General features: G+C 42.5%; 1 protein-coding gene across 1 annotated transcript in view; it reads right to left on the bottom strand.

Moving 5' to 3' along the window:
* Window positions 1-13,712, bottom strand: part of tweek (transmembrane protein KIAA1109 homolog tweek) — a 101,900-nt gene that overhangs the window by 75,908 nt on the left and 12,280 nt on the right. The window contains exons 3-12 of the mRNA XM_089566825.1: window positions 12,937-13,080; window positions 11,595-11,809; window positions 11,065-11,226; window positions 9,022-9,145; window positions 8,166-8,464; window positions 4,602-4,772; window positions 3,361-3,478; window positions 1,999-2,148; window positions 1,380-1,477; window positions 17-174 (exon numbers count right to left, since the gene is read on the bottom strand). Of these exons, the coding sequence (XP_089422951.1) occupies window positions 17-174; window positions 1,380-1,477; window positions 1,999-2,148; window positions 3,361-3,478; window positions 4,602-4,772; window positions 8,166-8,464; window positions 9,022-9,145; window positions 11,065-11,226; window positions 11,595-11,809; window positions 12,937-13,080 (1,639 nt within the window). The remainder of the gene's footprint in view (window positions 1-16; window positions 175-1,379; window positions 1,478-1,998; window positions 2,149-3,360; window positions 3,479-4,601; window positions 4,773-8,165; window positions 8,465-9,021; window positions 9,146-11,064; window positions 11,227-11,594; window positions 11,810-12,936; window positions 13,081-13,712) is intronic.

Genomic DNA, 13,712 nt, shown 5'->3' with positions numbered 1-13,712 from the left:
CAAAAGACGTGGCTACCTGGGTTGGGCTACAAAGTGCCATTTTTTGTCTGGAGGAGGCTGTGTCCTGGGAGCTCCCATGCGGTCAGTGACCAGGGCACTGCGGTCTAGCAGCAGCAGCAGTTCGCGGTGAGGGTCGCCTTCAGGCAGGGAGGCCAACATGGACACACTCTCAGCCTGGAAGAAAGTTGTCAGCTGTGTGCATATCTTCTAGGCTTGGGAACTTAAGGGGACATTGCAGACAGCTTCTTGAATTGTGCATTTGCTCCAAAAACTTAGTTTGGTGCCTTTAGGCCACATTCAGTGCATTTTGCTTATTTTGTAACACTTCTTTTTTTTTTTTCTTTTAATTGTCCACTGGTATTCCCTGTGCTCTAAGAACAGTTGGCGATGGCATTACTAGTAGTACTAGTAATTCATGCAGTGATCTGCTTGAGTGGCCAGAATTCAAATCACCAATTATCTTCTCTACTTCTGCGCTTTAATAACACACGAGGATTGTAGAAGTGGGCTAAAATGTCAAACAGTGACTGATGGCGTTTACCCCACAGCATACTGAAATAAATGAAATTCACTTTAACATTATTTAAAAATTTCCCTATACGTATATGGCATAAACTATAAGGTAAATAACAAGGACAAAAAGCAAGAGAAAAATGGCAAAGTGTAGACAGTGTGCTAAATAATAAAGTATGTGCTTCAGGAATTTACCCTATTATTTCAGGATGCTGCGCAGATGAATTCAGCATACAGTTTACACAGCAGGATTGCAACAACAATGTCGCACATACAAATTCTTTTCTGAAGCCACATGCCTATGTGGTAACAGCTATGACTTCAGAACATAGCTGCTGATAATATGGTTAGGTATAATGCAAGGACCAAATTTTACTGATTAATGCAAGGTCAGTGTTCATCCCTGACACAAGGCTGAACAGCTTTAAGATTGGCCCAGCCATTAACCCCTTTTTCTGATTGTCAGCTGCTGCTCTGCAAATCATCAAACCATTCCGAGCAGTCTCAAAACTGTGGAATTTGCATGCACAAATCTATTTCTTCCCCACAGATAGTCTTAATCTACAATTGCGCACATGCAAAATTTGCTTGCATCCCAACCAAATAATGTTCTCAAGTGATATCACTAGTAATATATTCATTTATAAATTAGGTTGAATGGTTAACTATACAAACAATTAATTGTTGAATAGTAAATTATTTATAGTGCAATTGCTTAATTTTACTTGACAATACATTTAATATCATAAGTTTAATATGAATTTTAAGTAAATTTACAGAAGTAAAATGTGCAATCCATCACACATGACGGTTCACAAGAATGCACGACCCTTCTTAAAGAGCACACTGCAGAAAATAAAGCTTGCCTGAATCCAAAATTTGAGGCTGAGCTGCGGCGGCAGGAAGTCCACAAAAGGCAGGTCAAATGACAAATCGAACACTTCCCCACAGAAGGCCACTCGAGCTGTTGGAAATACATCACCACCAATGAGAAGAGGAAAGCATGCAAGAACACTAGAGAAAAAGAGGGCTGAGATTTGAAAAGACGTGAAAAAAAACACACACACACACACAAATACTGTTCAAATATCAGAAAAAAAAAAATTTAAGCCAACAACATTTTTAAGGCACCTCAATTCTAAGATTATGAAAAAGGTTTCACAGTCATGCATTTTAACATTTCTTTGCTAGTGTTAAACTTGGTGTGAGAAGCTTCAAAACGGCCTCTATTATCTTCACACGAATGTGAAGCATGCTTGCACCAGAACCAGGCACGAAACCAGAAATTTATTTCAGGGGTGGGGGAGAGAGAGGAGTGGGGAGGGGATACTTTGTGATGTATGCTCAACTAGAAAGATTAAGGGAAAGGGCGGGTGAGCTCGATTTCGAAGGTGCCCGGACACCCTCAGGCCTCCCCCCTCCCCCCTGAATACGTGCCTGATCAGAATAATAAGATCCACCTCTTAAAATGCCAACCAGACGTACCGTTCTCCTGATGGGCGCAGTCAACCCAGTTGTACTCGTTGGCCAGAGTAATGAGCTCAAACTCGGTCAACACAAGGTTGAGATGCCAGGTGTAAGGAACAAAGCGAAGGAGGTCAGGACGCGCTTTGCTAGCCCAGTCTTCTATCAAGGCTGCAATGGAGGGTGGAGTAGCACGATGAAGCACCACAACAGCTCTTGAAAGTCAAGCAAAAATCTTTAATAACAGACACACATTTAATCACTGTGACCCCACCAGCAACTTTTAATCAGCCTTTTAAATATAAGCCACAGTAGTTTCCACAAAACTACGCATTCCTAGAGGTAAACATGCTAAATGTACACTTGGAGGACATCTCCATACGGGTCTTTCTGACTATGTCTATGTTCATTTGGCAACAAAATACGCATTTGCTACTGAGAAAATTGGATTTAAAAATGATTTTTTTTTCTTGCCTGCCAGTTAACTCAAGACCTTGACATTAGGACTGAAAAGGACTCCATGATCACCATTTGGAATGGAATGGAAATGTCGTCTAGCCTCTGGAATCCACGCGCAAAACAGTACATTGACATCACCGCAGTTTGCCACCACCATAGTCATTGGTGGCAGTACCCATATCCTGTTTTTTTCTTCAATTTTTCCTGTTTATAAAAGCACCATTATGCAGTGCAGGTACAGCCTATTTGGCATTAGAATGCAGTTACATTAGTGAAACAGGCCTATCTCAATTCATCCTCAGATTCCTCGAAATACCTATAAAATTATGCTCAGATTTCTTCCTAGTTTTCATGCTCCGTGGTTTATCAGCCAAAAATCAAAGTGAAAATGCAGAGCAAAATGCGCAACTGTCCTGTGGATACGATGGCACATAGACAAAAAAAATAACAGCAGCAAGAGAAAACTGTTTTAAGGCAAACTTGAGCTGGATTTCCACTTCAGCTGAATCGGAAGTGACATAGTGCATATAGCATGTGAATCAAATGCCAAAGTCATTGGTCAGGCACTGCTCATGCCCACAAAGGTATCACAGATAGTGTGCATACTGCTATCAGGCAGCTATTAATGATCACTGATAGGTGATGACCAATAATAAACATGCCGAATTCAGACGCCGCAAAATGATTTGGAGCAGCTATCAGGTATACCTATTTTTTAAACAAAAGAATAATACATTCCTGCCTTGCCTAAGAATACCGCCCGCTAACACAACGGTGTGCCTTCGTCAGGGTACTCAGTCATGAAGAAAGGGACAAGGGGAACCTAAGCCCAAAAACACAGCACTAAAAGCGAGACTGTTGTTTCTAAAGTAACATTTCAACAGCAAGGCCACAACACGCCAGTCAGGGTTTCAAAGGCCTCACCTTGAAAGAAGCCCTTGTGAGTGTGCAGCAGCGTCAGCGAGCTACGGCAGCCTGCCAAGCTGCACTGCCAGTCCTGGTGGCCATTCCAGATCAGTGGGTACTTGCCTTGGACATCGAACTGTAGAAGAACCATTATTGTCAGGCACGTTTACTTCTCTGGTCGAGATACACTATTATTTTTGAACACGTCACACTGTGACTACGTTGTAATTTATTATTTATTTATTATTTAGAAATACTGTCAATCCCCTGCAGGATTTTTACAGGCAGAGCACAAAACACTTAAAAAATCGAGCAATATTTGAGAGAATAAGGGAGTAATTACTCATTGGCATCCACCCAAGCGCAGCCATACGGCTACAAAGGAAAGCTATACAGCTTTCTCAGAAACTTCGTAGTTAAAGAAAAATTCGTCCTGGTCCGGGGTTCGAACCCGGGACCACCGTTAGGACGAATTTTTCTTTAACTACGAAGTTTCTGAGAAAGCTGTATAGCTTTCCTTTGTAGCCGTATGGCTGCGCTTGGGTGGATGTCAATGAGTAATTACTCCCTTACTACAAATCTACTCCACCTTGGGGGATTCCCCTAAACATTTGACCGACCATTTGAGAGAATGTTTAACAGCAAGAATAGCAATTTGTAAGCGAAACACGGCATATGATCAGAAAGAGCAGCATACAATTGCTGGCGAGTATTCGGGAATTTTCTGGTCTTTGTAAATTTTAGTACATCAATTCTTGAATACAAAGACGAACTGAATATCAAACATATTCGATTCGTATTCGAAATTTTGAATGTTCGCATGCCCTTAGTTCTAATGTTTCATTACTTTTTCATTATCATTTTTTTTTTCGTTATATTATATTTAGTTTATGTTTTGAGTTTAACTGCAATGAATTCGTGTTTGCCCTATTGCAATCATTTTTCTCCTCTTGCTAGGACCCGTTGTAAGGGCCTGCTGCATTTAATATATAAAATAATTAACTATGACTGCACTAATCAATTTATTACTATACCGCGCTCGGAGTTAACTGCTGCAAAGCTGAGCGGTACTTCCTACAGAAATAAAGGCGAAGGTGTGAACTTTTGTGAAATTTTATGCACATTTAGTATATTCCAAAAACATTTATGGTATGCCAGTAAGGTGCAACTGTGCCCAACACTGTGCAAATACTTTTATAGCAGACATATTTGCTCTACACCAACTGTGCTAACATATTCCACGATATACCAACACTTACTCCAAGGATCTCACTCTCCAGCAAGTTTCTGAAAGGAAGACTCGTTGAGGCTTCTAAGTGGAACAGTTGACCGGTCACTCGGGTCGTGTAGCCTTCATCCGTCACTTGCCAGGGCAGAGTAAGTTCCAAATATGAGCCCTGCTTGACTGTCATGTGCACTGCATTGGTCTCCTGCAAGAGTGAAGGACCTTTCGCCAAATCTCGTCCTCGGGAAAATGTCAGAAATGAGCCTGACAAAAACATCTAAAATGTTTGGTTTCACATAAGCACCAGGCAAGCAACGAATGATTGCTGGCTGAATTCCATTATGCATGCTTCGGCAATGTAGAGCAGCTACCCAATGCATTTTCTCGCTGCCAAAAATGTATGAGCAAAAATAAGGTTTCTAGTCTGCGATCCGGTAAGGCAAAGTACACCAAAGAATAACTGAAAAGAGCATGCGGAAGTGCTTTTCAGCATCAAAATTCTTCACATCAAAAGATGCAACCAAAACAGTGCAAACAGTGATGAAAGACAACTTTTTAAAACAAAAAAAGCACATGTTATTTAGCAACACTTAAGTTGTGTACTATGCAAATGTGTAGACAAATAGTGAGAAAACACTCTTATAGTAGCAAAATGTGACTACAGAACATGCTGAACAAGGTTCAAGTGGTTTTTCCACATCAAGCTAACTTTGTGTTAATAGTTTTAGTTCGCTCATAAATGAATATGAAACCTTCATGGTTCTAAGCCAAAGCAGATTTCCCAACATATTTCTCAAAGGATGGGCATTTTTATATTTTGCCTCCTTCAAAATACAGCGTCCACACCACGTTCATTACATGCATCTTAACAACATTTTTACTTATAATGCAGAATAATATGTGAACATCTGGCAAGCATCTCCGCCAAGCATCTCTGCCAGATCCAACCGGTAGTGGTTCTTCCGTTGCCTTGAAAGACTCATAATGTACCTGTGCAATTCCCATTCTTAATTGTTGCGGTACTGTGTACCAAAACATGTCAGGCATGGATTCAGTACATGTATGAAAGAAGGCATGGGGACAGCATTCAAGAAGAGAAAGTGTCTCAACTTCCCCCCTTTTTTTTTCTCAGTGCAAGCTGCCCAAATATATCTGTGACGCTCACCTTCAACCCCATCTCCCTTCAGCCTTATCCACCACCATTTTTAAAATTTAATTTCCCTTAATTCCTCCCTTGATTTCAACTAGGTGTACTATGCATGGCAAAGGAGGTAGCTGGAATATTTAATCATTCATTTTCAAACATTCACACCTCAGTTGCGACACGACACATAACAAGTGGCAATTCAAATGAAGTGACTTTACAAAATGGGGGCTTACTGCATCGGCAAGTTAACAACCTTGACAACACATTTGTGACATGACAAAATGTTCGGCCAGCTAATAAGGTTCTCCAATCAAGCCTTGATGGAAAACCCTGAATGACTACGCCACACTGTTGTGTTGGGGGAACGTATCAGAGACCACAGCGGCCTCTGCATGTGGCTCTTTCTTAATCCCCCTTTTGCACACATCTACGAAAACAAAGGCATTTGTAACACTCGCATGCGCCTGGCCTACTCCCTGAAATGCACAAGCATGCTGGGAGAGCAGAGCTATGCTACAAGAAAAAAAACTAGCTGCTTAGACTTTCACTGAATGAAGCTCAAAAAATTTCAAAGCTAAGGACCACATCTCCACATTTATCATCCGTCACCCCAGTAGCTATTGCACTCACCACGTTTCACGACTAACAGTTAGGCTACAGAGTTACTTAAGCACTTAACCCACTGTTCACAGGTAAAAGGGGCCACCAGTTGAAACAATGCAACATATATACAATACAACCTCGTTAATTTGAAGTCATTCAGACTGCGAAAAATATTAAAATTAACTGGGTTTTCGAACTAACCGAGCACAAAAAGAAATAATGGAGCCCAGGCAAAATACTTCATTGCGGGAACATGCTACCTTTACTGGACAAACTTTGCAATTGTACGGTATATTGCCATGTATGATTCAACCCTCTCCACTACTTGTAGCCCTTTCCAGACAAAAAGTAGCTGACTCAAAATATATCCCCCACTTCATCCCGCCACCACACTGTCTTGTAGCTTCTCGTGGGACGGCATCGCAGCAGAAGGACAGCAGTCTGAAGCCACTGGAAATTAAGCATGTGCTTACACATCCAGGTGAAGTCTGATGGCAGAAGCATAGGTTTTATGAGTTACAAGTAAAAAATCTAGACATACCTTCTGATACGAGTCCAATTTGCATGAAATGCAATTACCATTTACACGAAAATGATTTCAACTTCATCAGGTTACCAAGCATTAACTGAGCCTACAAGTTCTTGTGTGATCACCCTCCTTGTCCATGTTGAGTGAAGATGGGACAGACAACAAGCACATAACTTTCGCACATAACTGAGCCAAAGATTTTCTGGCCCTTTTTCAGACTAAGGCTCAACAAGACAGAGCTGGTAAGCTTTAAACAGTAGAAGTTTGTTCATACAATGTTTAAGAAAGCATGAAAAAGGCATATTATCCAGAAAGACATATCACCTGAAATCACCCGAACCTCTTAAAAATGTGGCTCGAGAATATCACATAAAGGCATTTGCTGACTCCTTCACTCTATAAGATAGCCAGTCAGCACATGCAGGTGCAAGCAAGGTCAGAAGAGCTCTTCTAGTTCTTGTAGACTTCTACCTGCATTTGCATTTTCCTCAGAGCAAAGAACCAAGTAAAGAGACACCAGCAAGGGCGAAAAATCTGAGAGCTCTTTTTAGCCAGCACCTTTTTTGAATGCTCTGCCCCCATTACACTTATGCATAGCAAGAAGCCGCTTAGTCCCTGCCATAGCATCTCTGCTTCTGTCACACGTCCCCAGGACTGGCCCGCTTGTGAGTTAGCGTTCTGTTCATCACTGTATCATGCAATCATAATTTGATGAAATTTCAAACATACTCATATTATCTAGGAACACATTAACCAGAAGAAAAACAGTAACTCTATGGGTCAATTCTGCTGCTCACGATTTCAAGTCTATGAACTGGGGAATCATATGAACCGAGAACACGTCGAAGAGGTTCTACTGCAGAACCGAATTCAATTATCATAATTTAAAATGCTAAAGCCAAGCATCAGACATGCTATCAGACATGCTGTAGAGGAAGGCTCCAGACAAACTTCAGCCACCTGGAGTTCATTAGTGTGCAGCTTCTACTTGGTGCAGTGGCCAGGGTGGCTTATACCCACACTCATTAAGTGCAAATAGCATTTAAAAGTCACAATGCATAATAGCCTGACAGCAATGACTAGCTTTTAAAGGCACTGAGGATCTTGGCCAAAGAGTGCCAGGGCAAACGTATTTTTGGTCTAGACGAGATGGTGTCAAGGACCCATTTCTCCAACAATTTCTTTCTCCTCACAGAAGACAAAGCACTAGGAAAGGGGAAAGCACTTGGAAAGCATGGGGAAAGCATTGGAAAACCAGTAGTACCCCAGCCACACTGGCAACTGAAACAATGCGTAATAGGATTGCAAGCACCACATACTTTTTCTTTGGAGAAAAGAAGGTCCAGAGTAGCATCAGCTGTGGTGCTTAGGCGCAGATCAAATGACTGAGCCCGGCGCCTCTCCCCGACCTGTGGCTGGGGCGTTGGCTTCAAGGGTTGGTAGTCTTGAGGAAAAAAGAACTGCATGAGTTTGTCCCGCTGCCTATCAGCCCAAGGGCCATAGCTGAAGCTGGTGCCGCGGCCACACTTGGCATCCAGGCCCCAGGTAGGGGCACTGCGCCGTTCCACCAGATCACCATTGGCCAGCTGCACCACTTCCTGCTCCGCTGGGACCAGCCCTGTCAATGCAAAAGGAAGGGCCATATTTATCAGCCTTTGGTAATGCGGCTTCAATAAAAACATATGGCACCACTACAAACACCAGGCATAACATCTGTCTTCAAGGCTTTATAACCGAGACAATTATTTTAAATACGGCTTGGCTAAACTAAATGCTACACAATTTTGGGTGGTAAATGTGAGTGAAGTGGCATTCTTCACCGTGCTGAGTTCGATAACCTTGCTTCTTAGAACAGCCTCAGTAAGTAACTTCTCAACATTTCCAGGCTTGCACACTGCTTACGAGGGCAAATTAAATTATTAGTGGAATACAAAAAAACCACTTGAGAAAACAAACTGTTTGCTCCCCTGAGATTATCCTACCATAGTTATCCCTCGCCACCCCATGCTAATGAACAGAGGTCGAAAGAGTTCCAAGTATCTTTAACTGCACATTCTGTTCAGTATGATAAACATTACATCACACTTTTCCCATTGCATAGAAAGGCCCAGGGCATAGAGTGTAATATAAACATGCCACTACTAGCTTTCACAGAGTAAGGTACAGGTAACCCACCTGCTTCATCTTGGTAGTAAAAGAGGTGAACCCGGTTGGACTGGAGCACCACAAAGCCTTCACCCATAAAGCGTGGGGGCTCGTCGGGCACGCCTATGTACTTTGGACTTGGGGCTAGCATGACCTGCAGTCAACAAAAAGCACTGTGAGCAATCCATTAGCAGCATTATACAGTTACTTCTGGATGCCAGTTGTGACTCTCTATCTGAGAAATACGGCTGGTTCTGGTTAAAGAAGTTTTACAAAACGCGCCAACTCTGTGGGCTATGAGGCAAGAGCAAAGCATGCAGCAGTTTGCAAGGGGCATCATTAGCATGACAATGTTGAGATGCAGTGCCCGTCTACGGCATCTTGCTCAATGCATAGTTTAAGACACCTACTGTTGTACAGTGGCTTGGGCACAGTGCTTCAAAGCACAATCTTGCTCAAAAGTGGACACAGCAAGATGACGTAAGCGAGAAGACTCATCGGTTTGGGCCGCAGAAGGAGAAGCAAAGCGACTAAGACGCAAAGACCCTACAGTATGAGCATCCGAGTTAAAAGCGCGGCGAGAGAGTGGGCAAACTAAGGCAGCAATTAAGACAAAGGCTGCAACCTCGGCATTCACAAACGGTTTCTGGACAACCCACTCACCTGCAGTTGCTTGGTACGATATTGGCTGTGGTGCAAGAATAACCGCCCAACCATGGCTCTGCCCCAGCAACCAATACTCTTGTTAGCGCTTCACGACAGCAACCTTTTCTTGTTCTAGCTATGCTAATTCCGGACTATTTGTGTTACAACACTTGTAAACCATCCTGTGGGATATTTTTAAAGGTTGCAACACCTTTGCAGTTTGCCAAGAGTTTTGGTTTGGCTATGCAAAAATGTTTGGCCAGTTGAAGGAGTTTTTCATATTGGTCTCTCTGAAAAACCCTGTGTAACTATGCCATGATTATGTAGGGGGAATGTATCAAAGACCACAACGATCTCTGTTTATGGCTTTTTCTTAATCCCCCTTTCACATATATTTACAGAGCAGTGGTTACAAAACTATGTTTGACTAATTAATGAATCTGTTGGTGCAAAGCAACACTGAAGCTACGAGGTATGCTGTAGTGCAGTACTTTGCCTTAATGTGGACCACCTGGCATTATTCAGTGCACACCAAAACCTCGATACAAGGGCATTTTTTCATTTAAACTTCATCAAAATGCAGAAAACCCATGGTCTCATGTCCAGCAGCCAAGACATCACAATGGGTTCGGACAAGAAAGTCCCTCCTGAAAGCCCAGTGATGACTGACTGCACAGGTTGCTTTTTGCTGAGTCGATGTGCACTTCTTATCCCCTTGAATCATACAAACAAAAAATTAATTGGCGTCCGCCTGTGCAGTATCTAACTTCTGGCTGCAATAAAACCTTATTTCTGGCACTGTGGTGCACAGTGTATCATGCCTCTGTAAGTTGCACACCACCCCGAGTTTTACAGTTGCCAAAATTCTCCTCTGCATGCCTCAATGCAGCTCACAAAGGTATAGACCACTGTCCTGAAGTGTATAAGCCATGCTGCAGCAGACATTGCTATACAACACTCTTACGAAAGTGTGCCCACAGGTAGCAGAAAACGAACTGCGATATAAAACAGCTGAAGTGCGTATTTGACTAGCAATACAGTTCCTGAACAGTTTTTCCCATTAAAGCACCTTCATCATCAATTCTCATTTGACCCATTCCATACTAGCTGTCTCGTGCTTTGATGTACCATCCCTTCTTGTTAACAAACTGGATGCAAGCATGCCTTAAAAAATGAAGAAAGCAATAAAAAGCAAAGCAAATTTAAAGGAAAATATAAAAAGACAGCATGTGCCAGTACAGCATGCGCATTCTTCACTGCTGTCCCATAAGTGTGCATCTCGTTCACAAAGGTTTGTATGCTTTCACAATGTACTAGTTCACCTACCAAGCAACCCCGAAGAACTGCTTAGCGTTCAAAGGTTAAGTGGAGCCTTTATTAGCCACTGGCACTGACAGCAATACACATCTGAAGCAATTTAAGACTTGCCTTGAAGCTGTCAAGCCGACAGTCAAGCGTATGCTGGAACAAATCAAGCCTGGATGCAGCTGCTCTTGTCTTGTAAGTAGCATGGGCTTCCTCGAAACGGATTGAAATCGTAGTGGGGAGCAGACGATTCCCAAACACCAAGCGCCCTGTCGACACCTCCACCTGCATTTATTAACATACGCATGATCATTGAGAGTGCTGGAGCCTAGCTCTGTAGAACAAAACTAGAGAAACTGCGCATATTTCAAAAGAAAACTCTCCAGCACGATAAAAATAAAAAAATATACAGGGCCACTCTAGAAAGTGCCCTTGAAGCCATGGAGTCAGGACCAAAGTAACAATGAGCATCACCAAACAATGAGTTAGACAACTGTAACACTACTTTGGCAGGCAAAAGGTTGATCTCAATCATCAAACAGGTTGCAACAAGTCGCATGTCTTCAAAAAGTTAACAGTGAAGTACAGATGCTTAGTGAAATCAAATACAAACAACATAAGCGCTTTGTGAGAGCACAGCCCACTAACAGTACCTTTAGCACAGGCACTAGATCCCGCCATGGATGGTCCTCCGCTGCATTGCTTGGTGGAGGTTCCTCGGGCTTTGGTTGGTCAGGCCCATTAGGCAACACGCTGGGTTCCAGGCCAAACAGCTGCTCTAAGTGTGAGTACAGCTGGGATCGATTGTAAATGTGCAGCTCCAAGCCATTCAGCAGGACAAACACACGGGCCTCAGCGTCAGCACATGCTGAAAAAAAGTAAAGAGTGACACTCTGAATACATTCCTGGGCCACATTCTGCACACAAAACACAACAGTAAGAACCCCAATACGCTGAACATTTTCTTAGAACAACAGCTGAATTAAGCTCGTTCCTCTGACATCTATTTTAAAAAACGGACAAGGACCTCATAAATAATACAGGGAATAGCATTATAGAGAATATTCACTGGCACTTTCCATGCGGACAGCATTGCGATATACAGCCTATTGAGCTCAGAAAGCATCTTTTCTTTAGTGCATGTGGTAGTTGTGAGACACCACCTGGCTTGAATATTTCGAGATGGGAGTATCTATGTTCTGCCAAACCAACATTTAGTTATGCCTACACAAACGGGCCACACTGTGGGAACTAAAGAAAGGAATGCAATGAATCAGGTGCATGCATATCTTTCACAATGCAGCCTCTCTTTCATCGCAACATAGGCAGCCACTGGCAACAACTCTGAAGAACCCTCAAAAATCTCAGTGCCACCAGTTAAGCACAACTTCTCCAGTACACAAACCATACGAGTGATTGTTTGTGCCACTTTATGTGATCAGAGAACCTTTAACTATGCATACATATTGATACACCAGCCCTCACTTTTTGTGCACCACCGGCACCTGATGCAGAATTTCACATAAAGAACTGCCTTAACAACTTTGTTGTAAAGTGTCACAAGGGGGAGTACAGGGCTGTTGGTCCTTTAGAAAAGTGCACAAGCTTAAAAGGTATACATCTCTCGTTATGGTGTCAATACATATGCTAACCATTGTAAAGTGCACCGTTTTTCAGTGCTCCCAAGAGGCAAGTGGAACCTATCATGTCTACACACACATAAGTTCCTTTTCAAGATTCAAAGTTGAAAACAGGGAGCCAATTAACATTCAGTTCAGTTTATAGTAGAAAAATGTGGTATGAGGATGAGTCAGAGTGCATAAATTTGGAATGAACTAAAGGTCTAAGTAAATACTATAACGGTAAAGCAGAAGAACCTTTTAATGCTACAGCTTTACACAAATTCAATGAGTAACATGGACGAATAGATAAGCATAAAAACAGTAAAGCAATCCCATAGAGCAAACACATAACAGAGGTGACAATAATACATACTACGTGGGAACTCCTTCTTTACATATGGGATCCACCAACGGAAAATTAGCCAGCCGTCCTGAGCCCGTACGGTGTAATCCGGTGTGACATATGCAACATCTCGAAACATCAGCTTTCCAGAGAGTACAGAGAGAGATACAGAACCTGAAAAAAAAAAAAGAAAAGGAAACAACACATTCACAGCCACAACACTTACATTACATGGTGTGAAGAAAGAACAATGAAAACTCACTGACAACAAAAATGCATATCAAGTGGCTTTCCCCAGCATTTCTCAAACAAATCTAGTTACAGAACATCACAAGGCTTATTAGTAAAGTCACTGTTATATTACAAATACTAAAAGTGTCATTTGTCACAATTCATTTCGCTTAGCTAAACTGAAGTGCTGATTGCACAGGTGCTTCAATATGAAAATAATGCAAAGGCAATCATAAAATGTGATGCGAAAAAATGCTTCAGCAGTACTGGTTGTGCCTTTCACATTTACATTGATTGCCTTCCCATCGCATGTATGAATTTGGTTTCACCGTGGCTTTTTCATTTCAGTGCAATGCAGGCTTCTGGGGGGTGAGGATCACAAAGCGTAGAGGTAGGAGGGTGAGTGGTGGGCAGAGCTTTCTGGAGGGCAGAGGTAGGTGGGTAGAGGCTCGTAGGAGGGAAATGCATTTACCCGTGGATGCCCAAAGGTGCACCCACCAGAGAGTACTTCTTCTAGAGCGTGCTTCTGGAGGGCGGAGGCATCGCACACGGCACTTTTGCTAAAGGAGGTCTAT

The sequence above is a fragment of the Amblyomma mixtum genome, chromosome 1 (assembly GCF_055824585.1).
Source record: "Amblyomma mixtum isolate Tamu chromosome 1, ASM5582458v1, whole genome shotgun sequence".
NCBI classification, from domain to species: Eukaryota; Metazoa; Arthropoda; class Arachnida; order Ixodida; family Ixodidae; genus Amblyomma; species Amblyomma mixtum.
The sequence above is the reverse complement of the archived record's forward strand: the minus strand, read 5'-3'. Positions and strand labels throughout refer to the sequence as shown.